The 16,368-nt window shown below is 39.9% G+C and overlaps 1 protein-coding gene across 1 annotated transcript in view; it reads left to right on the forward strand.

Annotated features, from left to right (window-relative positions):
• Positions 1–8,087: 8,087 nt before the first annotated feature.
• DCAF8 (DDB1- and CUL4-associated factor 8) overlaps positions 8,088–16,368 on the forward strand; it is a 43,299-nt gene continuing 35,018 nt past the window's right edge. Inside the window, exons 1-4 of the mRNA XM_051218604.1 lie at positions 8,088–8,190; positions 8,226–8,276; positions 8,310–8,368; positions 14,976–15,350. Of these exons, the coding sequence (XP_051075465.1) occupies positions 8,136–8,190; positions 8,226–8,276; positions 8,310–8,368; positions 14,976–15,350 (540 nt within the window). The 5' untranslated portion in view covers positions 8,088–8,135. The remainder of the gene's footprint in view (positions 8,191–8,225; positions 8,277–8,309; positions 8,369–14,975; positions 15,351–16,368) is intronic.

Below are 16,368 nucleotides of genomic sequence, written 5' to 3' on the forward strand. Positions count from 1 at the left end.
TTCAAACTTCGCCTTCTGATTTACTTGGCACGTGTTTCTTTGTAGCGGTGTTCATAGTTAATTCCGACTCGACACCACGCTACAATAACGTAAGCTCACTAGATACTTTGGGATTTTTATCAAAAAAGAAGAGAATAAAGGCTTCGAAGTCGCAAAACAGTGTAAAATGAGTGTGGACTCATACATTTTGGTCAATATTTATTATTTTCGTTATTGGATTGCGTGCTTGTCCATGAGACTGATGATGCTGTCTTAAAGCTCTGTTATCCCAAAAAATGGTGATCATCATGTTCCATTAATCATGTTCATAGTTTGCAACATGTTCAAACTCAGTTCACTCGAATATTCTTGAGTAAATACTTCTTGATAAACTTATCATTATTTTCAGAGCGATTTACGAAAGAGAAGTTTGGTGATAACGTGATTTGCATTTCTCATACTTTTCTGTGTTCTTACGCAACAAAAGTATAATATTTGATCCAAAGAATCTGTCTCAAGCTTAACTCTCGGTAGTTCACTTTTCTCTTTGAGTTTTACTCAAGTTAGTAGTTGACTGTGGTTTTGCTTCAACTTACTGTTGGGTTTACAGTTTACCACGACAAGGCTAGATTTAGTATATCCTGACATTTTTTACCACCCGTTGCGTTATCCGTCTTAAGCTTACTGTCTTTTCGTTTGTTTTATGGTCGTAAACTCGCGAGGACCTATCTGTCAGCTCGAATTCACCATGGTAATGGAGAACTCATGTAAGCGTCCTGGACGCCGTTTTGCTGTCACATATGGCATGCAGTATGACGCATGCAAAGCCTGGCTTTATGAAGCATGTACAGATCTTACAGTAACTGATAACAAAAGACCGAGTAAGTCAGATCACAGGTGGGTATGTGGCACATGCAACATAAATGCTGAAGATTTGCTGAAAAACATCATTCTTTTGAAAGGTCTGCGAAACAACTGTCACCAAACATGAAAAAGGCAGTCTTAAATTGGACAAGCAAACAAGGACGCGCAGTGAAGTGAAGAAGAGTGATCTCCAACTGTATCTCTTCTAGAGTTACTACCGGTCCCAAGTCCGGGTAAAGAAGGAGGGTTGGGCATGGGGTTAGCGTCCCCATCCCATAGAAAACTAGCTCGCTAAAAAAAACGCTTACCAGAACTGTAAGATCCATTTTGAATGCTTTGTGTGTTTGTGAAAATCCCTCCATGTATATACTTGTACTTTGTTCCTATTGATTCTTCTAGTTGTACATTGTTAACTTTTTGACTACATTTGAATTGTTAATATTTGTATTTTATTATGGTTTTCGTTTTTACTACACCTTCACCAATTCCCCATGTTTCTTCCCGAGCTGCACTTATGTTGTTTTACTTTATACTAAGTCTGGGCGGCAGCCATTTTGGTTTGTTCCTGCTTTCGATTGCTTGACCTGTGTTGACTGGAATTGTGCATTTTGGTTGTGAATAGAAGCACTCTTCCAGAATTGAAAACATTCTGTGTTATAGAGCGACCAATTATTACCTTTTGAACGAATCTGTACGTGATCTATCCAGACAGGATAGAATAACATTTATTTGTGGTGATTGGTAATTTTCTTGCATCCTTTATCAACTTTCTTATTTATTGTAGTTTAGATTTGATCAAATGAACAATTATTGGTTGGATAGCTGAGTGGTTATATTTGTTTAGGTAATAATGTACACTTAAATTTATGAAAAATTATAGAACAGTCATCTTACCCAATTACTTTGTTTTGGTTTCAAACGGGCGAGGGCGCGTATCTAATTCATTCCGACAGCTGTGCGGCAGTCCAAACCATAGTTTGGATCTTACAAGAACAATGTGGGAGACCGAGAAGACTAGTCAAATAGCAACGGAAATGAGGAGATACAATTTGGCAGTACTGGGAATCAGCGAAACCCACTGGACTCAAGCTGGACAGAAAAGGCTAAATACGGGCGAGATGCTACTATACTCCGGTTACGAAGAGGAAAATGCTCCATACACTCAGGGAGTTGCTCTAATGCTGACAAAGCTTTAGATCACCACCTGGTTGTAGCCATTTTAAAACCGAAGCTAAAAAAGAACTGGACAAGTAGACAAACAGCAATACAAAGGTTCAATACAGCCTTTCTTCGAGATACTGGCAGACTCAATGAATTCAAGATAGCTCTCAACAACAGGTTCCAAGCATTACAAGATCTACTGAAGGAAGAAGGAAGTACTATGGAAGACAACTGGAAAAGTATAAAAGAAGCATTTACTTCAACGTGTCAAGAGGTTCTGGGCCTAAAGAAGCACTATCATAAGGAGTGAATCTCTATAAAAACTCTGGACAAGATCAAGGAAAGGAAGAACAAGAAGGCAGCAATAAACAACAACCGAACACGAGCAGAGAAAGTCCAAGCACAAGCTGAATACATAGAAGCAAACAAGCAAGTGAAGAGGAGCATTAGAACCGACAAGAAGAAGTACGTGGAAGAACTAGCAACGACGGCGGAAAAAGCTGCAAGAGAAGGAAATATGAAACAGCTTTACGATACAACGAAAAAACTATCAGGGAAATACAGTAAACCAGAGAGACCGGTCAAAGACAAAGAAGGCAAGCCAATCCCTGAAATTCAACAACAGTGGAACAGATGGGTAGAATACTTCGAGGAACTCCTGAATTAGCCGACTTCAATGAACCCACAGGATATCGAAGCAGCGCACGCAGATGTCAATCCACCAACGACGGAAGAAATCAAAATGGTCATCGGACAAATCAAGAACGGGAAGGCAGCGGGACCCGACAACATACCAGCTGAAGCACTGAAATCAGACATCGAAGCACATACAAACATGTTTCACTTTCTATTCAAAAAGATTTGGGAGGAAGAACAAGTGCTAATGGACTGGAAAGAAGGACACCTCATCAAGATTCCAAAGAAAGGAGATCTGAGCAAATGTGAGAACTACAGAGGCATTACACTGCTGTCAATACCAGGGAAGGTCTTCAGCAGAGTCTTGCTGAACCGGATGAAAGATGCAGTAGACGCCCAACTTCGAGATTAACAAGCTGGATTCCGTAAGGATCGGTCGTGCACAGACCAAATTGCGACACTACGGATCATCGGCGAACAATCAGTTGAGTGGAAATCGTCACTATACATCAACTTCATTGATTATGAAAAGGCATTCGACAGTGTAGATAGCAGGACATTATGGAATCTTCTTCGACACTACGGAGTTCCTGAGAAGATTGTCAATATTATCCGGAACTCATACGACGGACTACAGTGCAAGGTCGTGCATGGAGGACAGCTGACAGATGCATTCCAAGTAAGGACCGGAGTCAGACAAGGCTGTCTACTCTCTCCCTTTCTCTTTCTTCTGGTGGTCGACTGGATTATGAAGACCTCAACATTTGAAGGAAAACACGGAATACGATGGACAGCTCAAAATCAATTAGACGATTTGGACTTCGCAGATGACCTAGCCCTCCTATCACGTACACACGAACAGATGCAGATGAAGACAGCCAGTGTAGCAGCAGTCTCTGCATCAGTAGGCCTCAGCATACACAAAGGGAAACCTAAGGTCCTCAAATTCAAAACGGAGAAGAGCAATCCAATCACTCTTGATGTCGGAACTCTGGAAGATGTAGAATCCTTCACATACCTGGGAAGCATCATCGATGAACAAGGAGGCTCAGATGCAGACGTAAAGGCGAGGATTGGCAAAGCAAGGGTGGCATTCCTTCAATTGAAGAACATATGGAACTCAAAACAACTTTCAACCAATATCAAAGTGAGAATCTTCAATACGAACGTCAAGACAGTTCTACTGTATGGAGCTGAAACTTGGAGAACTACAACAACCACAATCAAGAAAGTAAAAGTATTTATAAATAGCTGTCTACGCAAGATACTCAACATCCATTGGCCGGATACCATCAGCAATAGCCTTCTGTGGGAGAGAACAAACCAACTTCCAGCTGAAGAAGAAATTCGGAAAAGACGGTGGAAATGGATATGACATACATTAAGCAAATCGTCAAACTGCATCACGAGGTAAGCCCTAACTTGGAATCCTGAAGGGAAGCGGAAAAGTGGAAGGCCAATGAACATATTACGTCGGGAAATAGAAGCAGATATGAAAAGGATGAGTAAGAACTGGAAGGAGCTGGAAAAAATTGGTTGGGACAGGGTTGGATGGAGAATGCTGATGGAGAGCCTATGTTCCTTCACGAAGAGTAACAGGCGTAAGTAAGTAAGGAACACGCATCGACGTTCGTGAGGAAATGCTGTAGCTCAGCGCCATCATTACATGGACGGTATTATACTTCTTCAGCCAACTTGGGTCTCCCAACACAGGCCCTCTAAGTGCAACTGTGCTCCACGAAATTTACGTAGGCAAATGGACTACCGTCAACAGAGTTGAAAACGATCGAGTGTCACCGCCACAAAAGCTGACTGGACCAGGACTTGTGGTGAAATCAGCCAGCGATTTAGCCGTGCAATCTACCCCGAAGTTCGTCCAACGAGCCAACAAAGAGCACGAGAATCCGAAACGTATTCCTACTGCCAAACAAAAAGGATCCCAACCTCTACGTACACGGTAGCCTGGGAAAACGATGAACGCTCAAGAAGATTCACTTATGATCATGAATCTAAAAGGTATTTCTGACCTTCCCCTCGATCTTCAAGAGAAAAGTGATAGAATACCTCAGAACGAGTTGAGCAGGAAGTTCAAACTTCTCAAAATTGAGTCAATAACGGTTACGCGGCCTAGTTGAGGGAAGGACTCCAAAAACCAAAATCACCTAAGACAATCGTAAAACGTTCACCAACAACACTAACGTAGGGGATATTCTGCTGACTATTCACCTGCTGAAATCAGAAGTCTATATAAGGATACTACTTGATATACCCTATTCTAAGTGAAATCTCACCCGTAACACTCCCAAGGAATCTTTCGCGCGAGAAATATTGTTTTTCAAGGTGTTTCGGAAAACGCAGACCCTGATCAAGCAGACTCTGATATTCTGGAGTGAAGATTCATGAAGCGATATTTGAGGCTGTGGAACATATTTACTAAATGGTGCGACTAGCCATGGAGGACGGGGATTCCAGACTTAGTTCAATGAAGATAACCTTCGCATCCTCCCCTGTGACGGCTGCTACTCTCAAAGCATATGGTGCCGACGGACGCTGGTTGCCTACTAGACTCCATATGCATCCGGGCAGGTCACATGATGAAAGGACCAGGCACAAAGGCAGGTTGGGAGTGACTACTCCACTTGTGAACTGTTTTGATGGTAGAAGGATCGTACAAGGGCCAGGGGCTTCCAACTTGGAACATTTTGTGGAGGTAGGTTGCCTGATTATATGTGGTGTTTGTATGAATTAATGATTCTTTTGTACGTGATGTCTGTCAGATTTCGAATCCGAAACACAATAAGTTCTTTTGTACCAACTTAGTTCTACCTGACTTAAATTACGTTATTTCTGGAATCCTTAGTCCGTTTAATAATTTAAATACTTCTAATCTACGAGCGAAATACATTCATCAAGAACCAGACTCTTCGTTTGCTAAGCCACAAAAGACACTACTGGGCGTAATACATACAAATTGGTAACAACAGCGCATATAGCTAATTCAAACAAGCAAGGAACCAGTGCACAAAAGCAATAAGAGAAGACAGGCTTCAGTGTCAGATAAAGCTTATCGATAATTTTTTGTCTTCAATCGTAAAGCTAATATCGTCATGCAGCCTCTCTTCGACAAGTCAAAAATGAGGTTTCCCAATCGCTAGGTTCTACTGGCCAAACCAACAAAAAACGGTGACACCACCGACTTTCTGGCAGAACAGCGCGCTCGAACATTTCAACCGACCCATTGTAACTGTAATGATGAGAGCTCCACATGAGACTCAATAAGACTCAGAAGTGAACCATAGCGCTGACGTGGTGTATCGGAAACTACAGCACCTAAACTTCGACACTTCTCCTTGCTGAGATATAGTCCATTCTGTTATACTGAGGGAGGCACCTTTCATCTTGACAACACTGCTTAGCGTAATATTCTTACATTCGCCGATTCGAGGCACGATATTAGAAAATTGGAAGCTGGCTCACATCACACCACTTATCAAAGAAGGTAGACACAGTGAACGTTCAAGCTACTAGCCGGTGGCATTCACATCAACACCCTCCAAAATTACGCAACCATGTAACATCCATAAACTTCTTTCCACCTCAACAGTATGGTTTCACACTTGTAAAACTTGACTGCTAACTGCGGTGGACAGGTGGACAATCATCCTTGATCACAAGCAGAAGATACTATACATTGACCTCTCAAAAGTTTTTGATAGGGACAAGCATATGTAGTGGTCGGTATTCGATATAATCCTCGAACCGCGTAAAGTTTGTCCTGATAACCGTTACTTGAAAATATCCCCAACTGTGCATAAATCAGAAGACGAGCACGAAGTGTTGATCGCGTTTATAATTGCACGACGCACAGATCACCATAAACACAGACACGCGAAACAAGAATGAAAGAATAATGCCGAAAAGCAAGTGAGCGAGTTCGCGAGCCAGGATGAATAGGATTTAAATGTATATATATATATATATATATATATATATATAGGTAAATGAGTGAATCATCAAATCGATCAAGCCATTAACATTAGAGCTAGTAGAATGAATAATTGCGTAGACGATACGCAATGCTCAAGCATACGTTTTCATACAAGCGAACAAAAATAAAGGTACAATGGTAACAAAAGGGCTTGACCAAATTAAATGTGAACACACTCAATTGCACGTGAGCTGCCAAACGTACATACCTTATCAAATAGCTCAACCAATTAGGTGTCAAATCACCATTGACTGATTGGCTTACCTCACATCTTAATCGACTTATTAAGGTCAGGGTTAACCTCACATTTTTTTCAAGCCCCAGGATTTCCTAGTGAGGTTCCCGGGGTCCAGTACTGAGATCTCTTCTTAACTTGTATAAACAACCCTCCTCAGCAGATGTCATATGTTTGTGGCTTTTCGCTGATGAAATAAAACTCTGGAGAGAAGTTTGTAAACAAGACGGTAGGTTAGCATTTTAGGAGGGTCTAATTCGACTTCAAAGTTGGTCAGACAACAAGGGGCTTACCTATGACACTTTAAAGCGTAAAGTAGTCCATCTGAGTTATACTACAGACCAAGAATACAACTTGAGTAACTTCAGTCTAGAGGTATTCCAAATTGAAATAGATCTAAGGTTCTTGGTAAAATATGGTCTGAAGTCTCACGCTAATTGCAAAACAATGCCTTCTGAGCAAAACTTGCATTGGTAACGTTGAAGTGCACTTTTGGCCAGCTTGATGGGAGAACTTTCCACCTGACGCTAATTCGTGTTTCCTCACTCCAATAGATGAGGACATACTGGAATGTATTAAACGGTGAGCCACGAAACCAGTTCGAGGACCCGAATGCAAGCCTTATGAAGGGTGCATCAAATCAATGAACCTTTGCCCGTTAGGGTACGGGTATCTTAGATTTGACTTTCCAGTGACTTATGACATCATAAACACTTTTGGACACTCACTCAAATAATTGCTAAAGCTTAGTTCCAACACTAACCTTGTAGAAAACGCCCGGAAAATGGAGACCTAACGCAGCAGAACAAACTATAGGCACAACTTCTAATCCTTAAGAGTAGTTAAATGTTGGATTTCGCTGCCGGTCGAGCTAGTACAAGAGACGTCCCAGGATACTTTAAGAGGAAACTTGATATACTTTTGGACTAAGGACGGTATCTCGCTACAATTTACTGACATTTTCCTTTTTTATCGTCAAACATACTTAGGTTCTTACTCGGAGGCATCGGTGACCCACTGTTACTTGATACGGGAGCCTGTTAAGCAAAGCTTCTTCTATTCCATTTAAAATCGTTAAAATATCTTAAGTTTTTTGATAACTGGCTCGTTAAACTAAGAAATGTTTATTTTCCTTCTAGTATGAGATGTTTAATCCTATGAATTTGCCAGCGGTAACAGTGATTCTATTTTGTATTTCAACTAGACTGTTTGGTATGGTTGTATAAGTCCAACTGGATTCAAACCTTTGCGTTACTTCGGTTTGTAAGGACAATGCAGGTTGTCGATCCAGAAATCAATTCACAGGAATCACTTGATGATAATATCGGTAATATACTTTGTACTTATTCTCTAAAATTTCAGTCATAAATTCAACGTCTTCCAGCAGTGATGATGATATTTTCTCTCCTATTGGTAAATTGTATTGCCTATTTAACTTTGTCGTAGTTAATTCTCTGAATTCGTTCAACCTTCAACCAAAGGATGGAGACTACAGCAAGTTCAAGGTATCTCACTTGATGATTTGAATGTTAAGAGTATTTTATACGCCCCCAAAATTACTATCATTTAATGGGAAACAACTTCGTTTTACCCACATTGACACACTTGGTGTTTCTGTATTTTTATGGCAATAAACTAAAAATCTTTTAAGGTCTTTAAACAATCGAACTAGATAAAGCTGTGGAATGATTCCTAATCCGTCCAACTCCTTTCTTATATTTTTAGCACTATTTTTAACACGTGATTTGGAAGTGGTCTTGTTTACAGTGCTTCAGAAATAATTATTTTCACTATATAAATCTATTTCACATGAAATGAACGTTACAGTTTTCTAATAGGATTTGGTGACTTTATAGAGTGATCATAAAGGACTAAGACTTTAGTACTTTTTACCAATTATCGTCCTCATGCATTTTGTAAAATACGGTATAGTTTGTGAATAGGAAAATTTTGAGAAAAGATTTTGTAGCTTAGGACTCGATGATGAACTTGGGTTTTACTATCTGCCATACACTTATTTACATGAATTCTCGGAATTACTGTCGTTTTTAGAGATACTACTATTATATAAAGCAATTAGTTCAATGTTGAGACTTCCAAAGTAAACAGCTGAATTGAAGTTATTCACCACACAAATTTAGGAAAATCCTAACTTAATGAAGTTGGTTTTAAGTGGTTGTAACGACTTCAATATCGAACTTTCAATATACGTACTCCAACAATCTGTTAGCATAGATTAGTCTGATTTAAATATCGGTTTCGTCACTAACTAACCCGAACAAAGTAACTTCAGCGGCATATGGTTTTCAGTGATCCTGAACTGACATTAGCTCTTAATGAAACCCAGATTCCAATGAAACTAGTCTTGACATACCTTTCAGGCAAACTCATCAAATGCTCAATAGTGACTTATTTCGAACCAAATTTGTAAGATTCTAATGAGAAGTCCTGACTGATGAAATTCAGGGTAACCACTTACTCACCGGATGACATTGGATAATTGTCTGATTGTATCATAAACCTTTTGGAGTTAAAATGTGGATCGTTGGTTTCCAATTCAGTGGCTTGAAGGCAACGTGCGAGATCTAAATGTCTTTGGTTTGATCTTCGGTATAGTCCCAACTGTACGTTGCGGGGTCTTATCATGAGAAAAAATGCTCATGGCTCTTTTTTTCACTGATTGTTTTGCTGATATTAGTTCATGACGAGAACAAACTTCATATACTGAAAATATTAAAGATTCCCATTGTGAAAATTAGAACAATACATGTAAGCGAACAATTGTTTTCAACTAGATCGTCATCAGGCTTTACTCTAATATACATGAATATTTATACGAAAATGTTAAACCAATCAAGGCAATTCGGGTCAATAATCACAATGAAATAGAATACGTCACCGCACATAATACGTTAAAGTACATGTTGATAGTAGTAAGGATAATAAAATACGATAACAAAAGTCTTATCAGTAGTTAAATATTGGAAATAGGAGGTCAAACGTAGGTAAATAGACTTAAAATAATCATCACAAAACATTAAAACCATTACCTAATAAGTGTGTAAATAATTAGATAGTGACGAATACAAACGGAAAGAGGCGAAAATTACAAACAAATACCAGGTGTGAAAATAATGCCAATGATAACAAAAATAAAATGAAGTTAAAAAAATCGTCGTTTTTCAAGTTATACCCGGCCATGGAAGGAATAGGGGGTTACGAATTCCTTCCGTACATATAAATTAGGGTTAAATGTACGAATTCCTATGGCTTCAGCTATATTTAGGAGACGGGAACGAACTTCTTTGGGAAATGATGGAGGTATACGATAGACCACTTGAAATGATTTCGATTTATCTACATTGTGATCGCTGTCAATTAAATGTGCCAAGATAGAACTGCGTATTGTTTTTATCTGACCCTTCATAAACCATGCTGGTAGATATTCACTCATTCGTTGGTTAAGTTGCCTGGTAGTATGTCCGACATAGCCATCTCCACAGGAGCAGCTGAATTTGTGAATGCACATTGAGGAGGCCAACTCAGGTAACTTATCTTTCGTTTGAGTAGACATCTCTGGTCGACAAGAGAAAGTCAACGCAAGATTGGCTGCGTAGAATGTCCTACTAATTACTTCCGTTAACCTATCTTTCAGAATATCGCTAGCCACATCCCTGTTGAATTTTAGTTTCATGTATAAAGGCTTCGAGCAAAGTATTTTGTGAATTAATTGTCATCTCATCATCATTGGCGCCTTCGTGATGTTAGTCTGGCTGTAAAAGTTCGGATCTGTCACGCGTCGGTGAGAGCAGTTTTGCTCTATGCTTGCGAAAACGTACTCTCCTGGTACAATTAGTGCTGTCCTTAGCACAGCCCCTGAGATCGATTAGTCGTCCCTGCAAGCAGCGGACCCCGATCTGCAACTCACTTACCAAAGACAACTACGTGGAAATAATAAACAATCTATAGTGGAGTTAATAGATGATGCCTTAGCAACGCGCTGTCTGTGCCAAATGGAATAATCTGGGATTGTATGGTGACACATTATTTCTAGTCAGTGAGTCGAAACAGCCCCTGTTGATGGTACCACGCGTAAAAGTTCAGAATACTATGAATCAAGTGCATCGGGAACTCGGCCACTCGGGAAAACGGAAGACCGAACATGCCATTTGCCATATATTTTGATGGTCATGCATCCACAAAGACAAAACGGAATTTTGCAAAAATTTTGCCACATGTTACGCCATAATGCCACTCCGACAAATACCTCGTGCACTGTTAACCCTAATGACGACAGGAGGGCCACATCACCAAGTTGACATTAATATTATGGGGCCACGTACAATAACGAAAAACGAAAATCACTACATACCGGCGATATTAGACTATTTTATCAAACGGTTCCCAGTTCATAACTAGATACCCTCACGGTTTCACGAGCTTTCTCGTTACGGCACTCCATTCTCACTCAGTTTTGACTAAGGTGGAGCTTTTGAAAGTCATCTCATCATGATACAGTTTAATGATTTCCACAGTGTATGTTTTATCCACCTTCTCTTCATCTGGAAGCGGGTTTCTCTCCCACAGTAGGCTATTGCTGATGGTATTAAACCAACGGACGTTGAGTGTGCGCTTTTTTGATGATGGCTGTGGCGGTTCTTCAAGTTTCAGCTCCCTACAATAGGACTGTTTTGACATTTGTATTGAAAATCCTGACCTTGGTGTTGGTTGACAGTTGTTTTGAGTTCTAAATGTTCTTCAAGTGTAGGAATGTTGCCTTTGTTTTGACATTCCTTGCCTTTACATCTGCATCTGATCTTCCTTGTTCATCGATGATGCTGTCCAGGCAGGTACATGAAAGTTTCAACCTGTCCCAGAGTTTCGCAACTAAGCGTGATTGAGTTGGTGTTCTCCGTATTGTATTTAAGGATCTTGGTTTTTCTCTTGTGAATGTTTAGGCCTACTGCTAAAGGGGTTGCTGTTAAATTGGCTATCTTCACTTGCATTTGTTGGGCTTGGTCATCTGTGAGGTCCAAATCTTCTAGTTGCATGCAAGCTGTCCATTGTGTTCCGTGCTTCTCCTCAGATATGAAGGTCTTCATAATCCAGTAAACCACTGGAAGAAAGAGAAGCGAGAGTAAGCAACCTTATCTAACACTGGTCTTCACCTGGAATGTGTCTGTCATCTGGCCTCCATGTGTGGTGTGAGCTACTTATATCCACATAAGTAGCGTATAACGATGGTCAGACAGAATGTATTTCAGTGGAAGATCGAGAGGAAAAGAACGGGAACGGTGAACAGTTGGTATGAAAGTTCATGAACAATAAAATCTGAGACGATGGACTGAGACTTGCAAAAGGAACAGTCAAGTTTGAGACAATTGATTGATATTTTTCAAATAAAGTATTTAATGTATGGTTCTCAGATTTTAGTGAGATTTCCTGTAATTTTGTGCTCAAATACATTCGGTTGTCTCCACTTGTGTTCTTGTTCACTACACGTGCACCACTTTGCAGTGTAGTTCGTCTATGAATTCCGTATGGTGTTAACGATCTTCTCAGATAAACCATAGGATCAAAGTAGTTTTCGTAAGGTTTTCTTATCCATACTGTCAAACGCCTTACCACTGTCAGGGGAATGGATGTACAGTTACAAATTCCATTCAACTGACTGCTCAACAATGATCCGTATTGTCTCAATTTGGTCTACCCACGACCGATCCTTACGGAATCCGATCTGTTGATTTCGTAGCTGGTCGTCTACTGAATCCTTCATTAGGTTTAACAACATTGTTGAAAAGTTTTACTGGTAGTGGTAGTTTTGAGATGCCTTTGTATTTCTCACACTTGCTCAGATCTCCTTTCTTTTGAATCTTGAGGTGTCCTTTTTTCCAGTCTGTCGGTGGCACTTGTTCTTCCTCCAAAATCTTTCTGAATAGAACGTGATGCATACTTGTAGTTGCTTCTATGCGTGTGCGTTGGCTGGTATGTTGTCAGGTCCTAGTGCTTTCCCATTGTTGATTTGTCTGATGTCCATGTTGATGTCTACGATCGCTGTTGGAGTGAAAGCTGTAGGAAGGCCTGTGTGTGCTCATGATAATTAAATGTATTCGAATTAATGTGCTAACAATTTCCGAAATAGTGCAGTTTAGGGCAGGTCGAACGTGATGAGCGCTACTGGAAATATATTTTTAATTCGTAATGGGCGCGCGATCAAGTACCAGGGAATCATCATTCAGTTCAAATCGCACAGTGCTGCTTTGAAGTCCGGTGGATTCAATGGAGCTGGTCTATTCAGGAGTTCTTCGAAGTATTCTACCCTTCTGTTCTTCTTTTCTTAAATCTCAATAATCGGCTTGCCTTCTTTGTCCTTCACCGGTTTCTGGTTCACTATATTTTCCTGTCAGTTTCTTCGTCGTTTCATATAGTTGTCTCATATTTCTTTCTGTTGCAGCTTTTTCCGCCGTCGTTGCTAGGTCTTCCATATATTTCTGCTTGTCAGTTCTAATTCTCTTTTTCACTTGTTTGTTTGCTTCTGTGTATTCAGCTTGTGCTTTGACTTTCTGTTGTCTTCTTGTTCTTTCTTTCTTGAATCCTATCCAGAGTATCGCTAGAGATTCATTCCTTCTAATGATACTTGCGACCCAGCACCTCCTGACACGTTGAAGTTAATGCTTCTTTGATCCCTTTCCAGTTGTCCTCCATAGTACTTTCTTCTTCTTTCAGTAGATCCTGTAAGACTTGGAACCTGTTGTTGAGAGTTATCTTGAATTGGTTGAGCTTGTCAGTTTCTCGTAGGGAGGCTATATTGAACCTTTGTACCGCGATTTCCCTCGTTATCCAGTGTTTCTTTAGCTTCAGTTTCATCTTGGTCACAACCAGGTGGTGATCTGAAGCTATGTCAGATCCTCTCCTCATTCTCACGTCCTCTATTGACCTTGTAAATATTGTGCTGATGCAAATATAATCGACCTGGTTCTGTGTAATGTGATCCTGTGAGACACATGTAACTTTGTGTATGAGTTTGTGTGGGAATATGGTGGTTCCACCTATAACCATTTTGTTGAATGCACATGATTTTCTAAACCTTTCACCATTCTCGTTTGTTTTTCTTAGTCATTTCATTTCGTCCCATGATATCTTCACACCCGGTGTTGTTCATCCTGACTGGCGTTTAGGTCTCTGGTAAGGACGGTGAGATCCTTTCTTTGGCACTTCTCTATGATCGATTGCAGCCTCTTGTAGAATTGACATTTATCGTCGTCGTTGCCATCATTCGTGGGTGCATAACATTCATTGTAATTCGTTCCTTCTTGGTTATGAGGGATGCGTTGATGATCCTGGATCCGTGAGATTCCCATCCTATAAGTGCTTTTGGTGATTCATGGAAAGTATCAGAACAACTCTTTGTTATGTGGAGCATTTTCTCTTCGTGATTAGAGTACAGCAGCATCTCTTTCGAACACACCTTTTTCTGTCCATCTTGGTTCCATTGGGTTTCACTTATTCTGAGCACCGCCATGTTGTGTCTCCTCATTTCCACAGCTATTTGATTGGTCCTTCTGGTTTCCCAGATTGTTCGAACATTACACCTACAGTAATTGTTGCTCTGGTTATTAGAACGGGTATGGGCCTCGTAACATCCGAAGAATCTCGGCTTTCACTATGCGGCGTCATAATTGTTTCGAAAGGAGATCTTTCAACTCAGTTGGCAGAATTTAAATGGTTTGATTTGTTTGATCTAGGTAGCTCTTTTTTAGCAAGATTATTTTTTTACGGGATGGGGTTGCTGACTCCATGCCCGACCCTCCTTTACCCGGTCTTGGGACCAGTAGTAGCCTTAGAAGAGCTGCAGTCGGAGTTCTTTGTTGCCGTATGTAATACTAGAAAAGGGAAAATTTATTTTAATTCAACATACAGATAAGATTGTATTCTAGATCCTGAGAAATACACCTCATTTGCCCGTGGAAAAGTTTTCGATTTAGTAGACCATAGTTGAGTGTCCAAATCATTGAGCTATAGCTCCAGGCAGTACGTAATATTCTGCATGTCTGTCTGCAAAACTTTTTTAAAAATTTCACGTGTATGTGGTTTTTGTTTGTTACCCTTCAGAAGCAGCTTGAATGTGACCTACGAATTGGCAGTGCCTATCATATTGGAACTTCAGTCAACCCATTATTCAATCTTTCGAGTTCGTGTATTCAAAATAATGATGGTACGGGTACCAGATCTCGAGCGTTTATGAGGCATCCATTTAATTTGTTATTGGCTCGTGAGCAAGGAGATATTGGCCCATCGTCAAAGTCACGAAGATTACGTTATAGGGCATCTCGTTGGACAACTGAAGGCAGTCAAAGGTTTGATGGTTTGCAAATATATGGATGCCGAAGTAAAGGAGCTCTTTATCCTGATGCTCAGACCTTTCAAGAAAGTGTTCAGGGTAGTCTTTGGGCTGTCACGCGGTTACATTTGGAAAACAAGTTTGAGGTAGTCATCATATTTTTCTCCACTCTTGTACTTTAATTGTTGTCTTTTAATTTTCTATTGACCTTTTGAAATTAGTTTAATACAAACTAGAATTTCTATTACCAGTCTATTCCAAAGTTTTCAAAACAGAAATTCTACAATAAACATAGTTTTGACTTCATTACACTACCAAAATTAAAATTGACAACTCTTTTGTTGTGTACACATAGTTCCCTTTATTATTTTAAAGAGAGTAAGAACAAAGGTTGGTGCAGAATAATATGAATTCATTTTATTTCGTTAGGTTCTCATCAGCTGCTTACAACCTAAAATATTTGAAATTCAACGTTATTATAGATATTGACATACTTATATAATAGAGGGCGATGAAGGATGAATATATGTAACATAATGTGGTAAAGATTTCGTTAGTGATTGAGGTCATAAAATTTTTTTTTTGTTTCGAATATATAGAGTTTGGGAGGGAAGGTTCCAGAAAATTGAAATAGTGATTAGAAATCATGGAATTAAAACACATTAGACGATTATGTAATGAAGTAACTGAAAATAGATTAATGTTAATAAAGAGAGATATGAATTGAAATTGGTCAGTTATGAGTGATGTAATTATAAAATTCAGAGTTGAAATGACGTGCTTTTTTTATCACACGATGAACTGGTTTCTCAAATTCCCATTTTTTGTATCCTATAATTAGAATAGCAGAAGAATTTGGTTTCTGTAGGCTCTTTTGGTGATCTTGAGTGCTGTCAGAGGCATGAGGGCGGTTCCCACTTCCTGTTTGCCCATACCGTGGAAGGGTTCTTCTGGAGGTACCTGAAAAGGAAATTTGGTTAGAGTTGGTCTTAGTGACCTGAGGGCGTGACCGCAGTATCCAAGAGACAACTACTTGAGGTCGGTCACATACGACCTTCTTGTGAGTAATTTTCTTGTTGGTTCCGTACTTGTTTGGACCGTATCGTCGGAGACAGAAATCCGTTGGATAAGTCGAGGTGTGCAGTTTTAGGGTCGACTTTTTCT

Source organism: Schistosoma haematobium, chromosome 1, assembly GCF_000699445.3.
Source record: "Schistosoma haematobium chromosome 1, whole genome shotgun sequence".
NCBI lineage: Eukaryota > Metazoa > Platyhelminthes > Trematoda > Strigeidida > Schistosomatidae > Schistosoma > Schistosoma haematobium.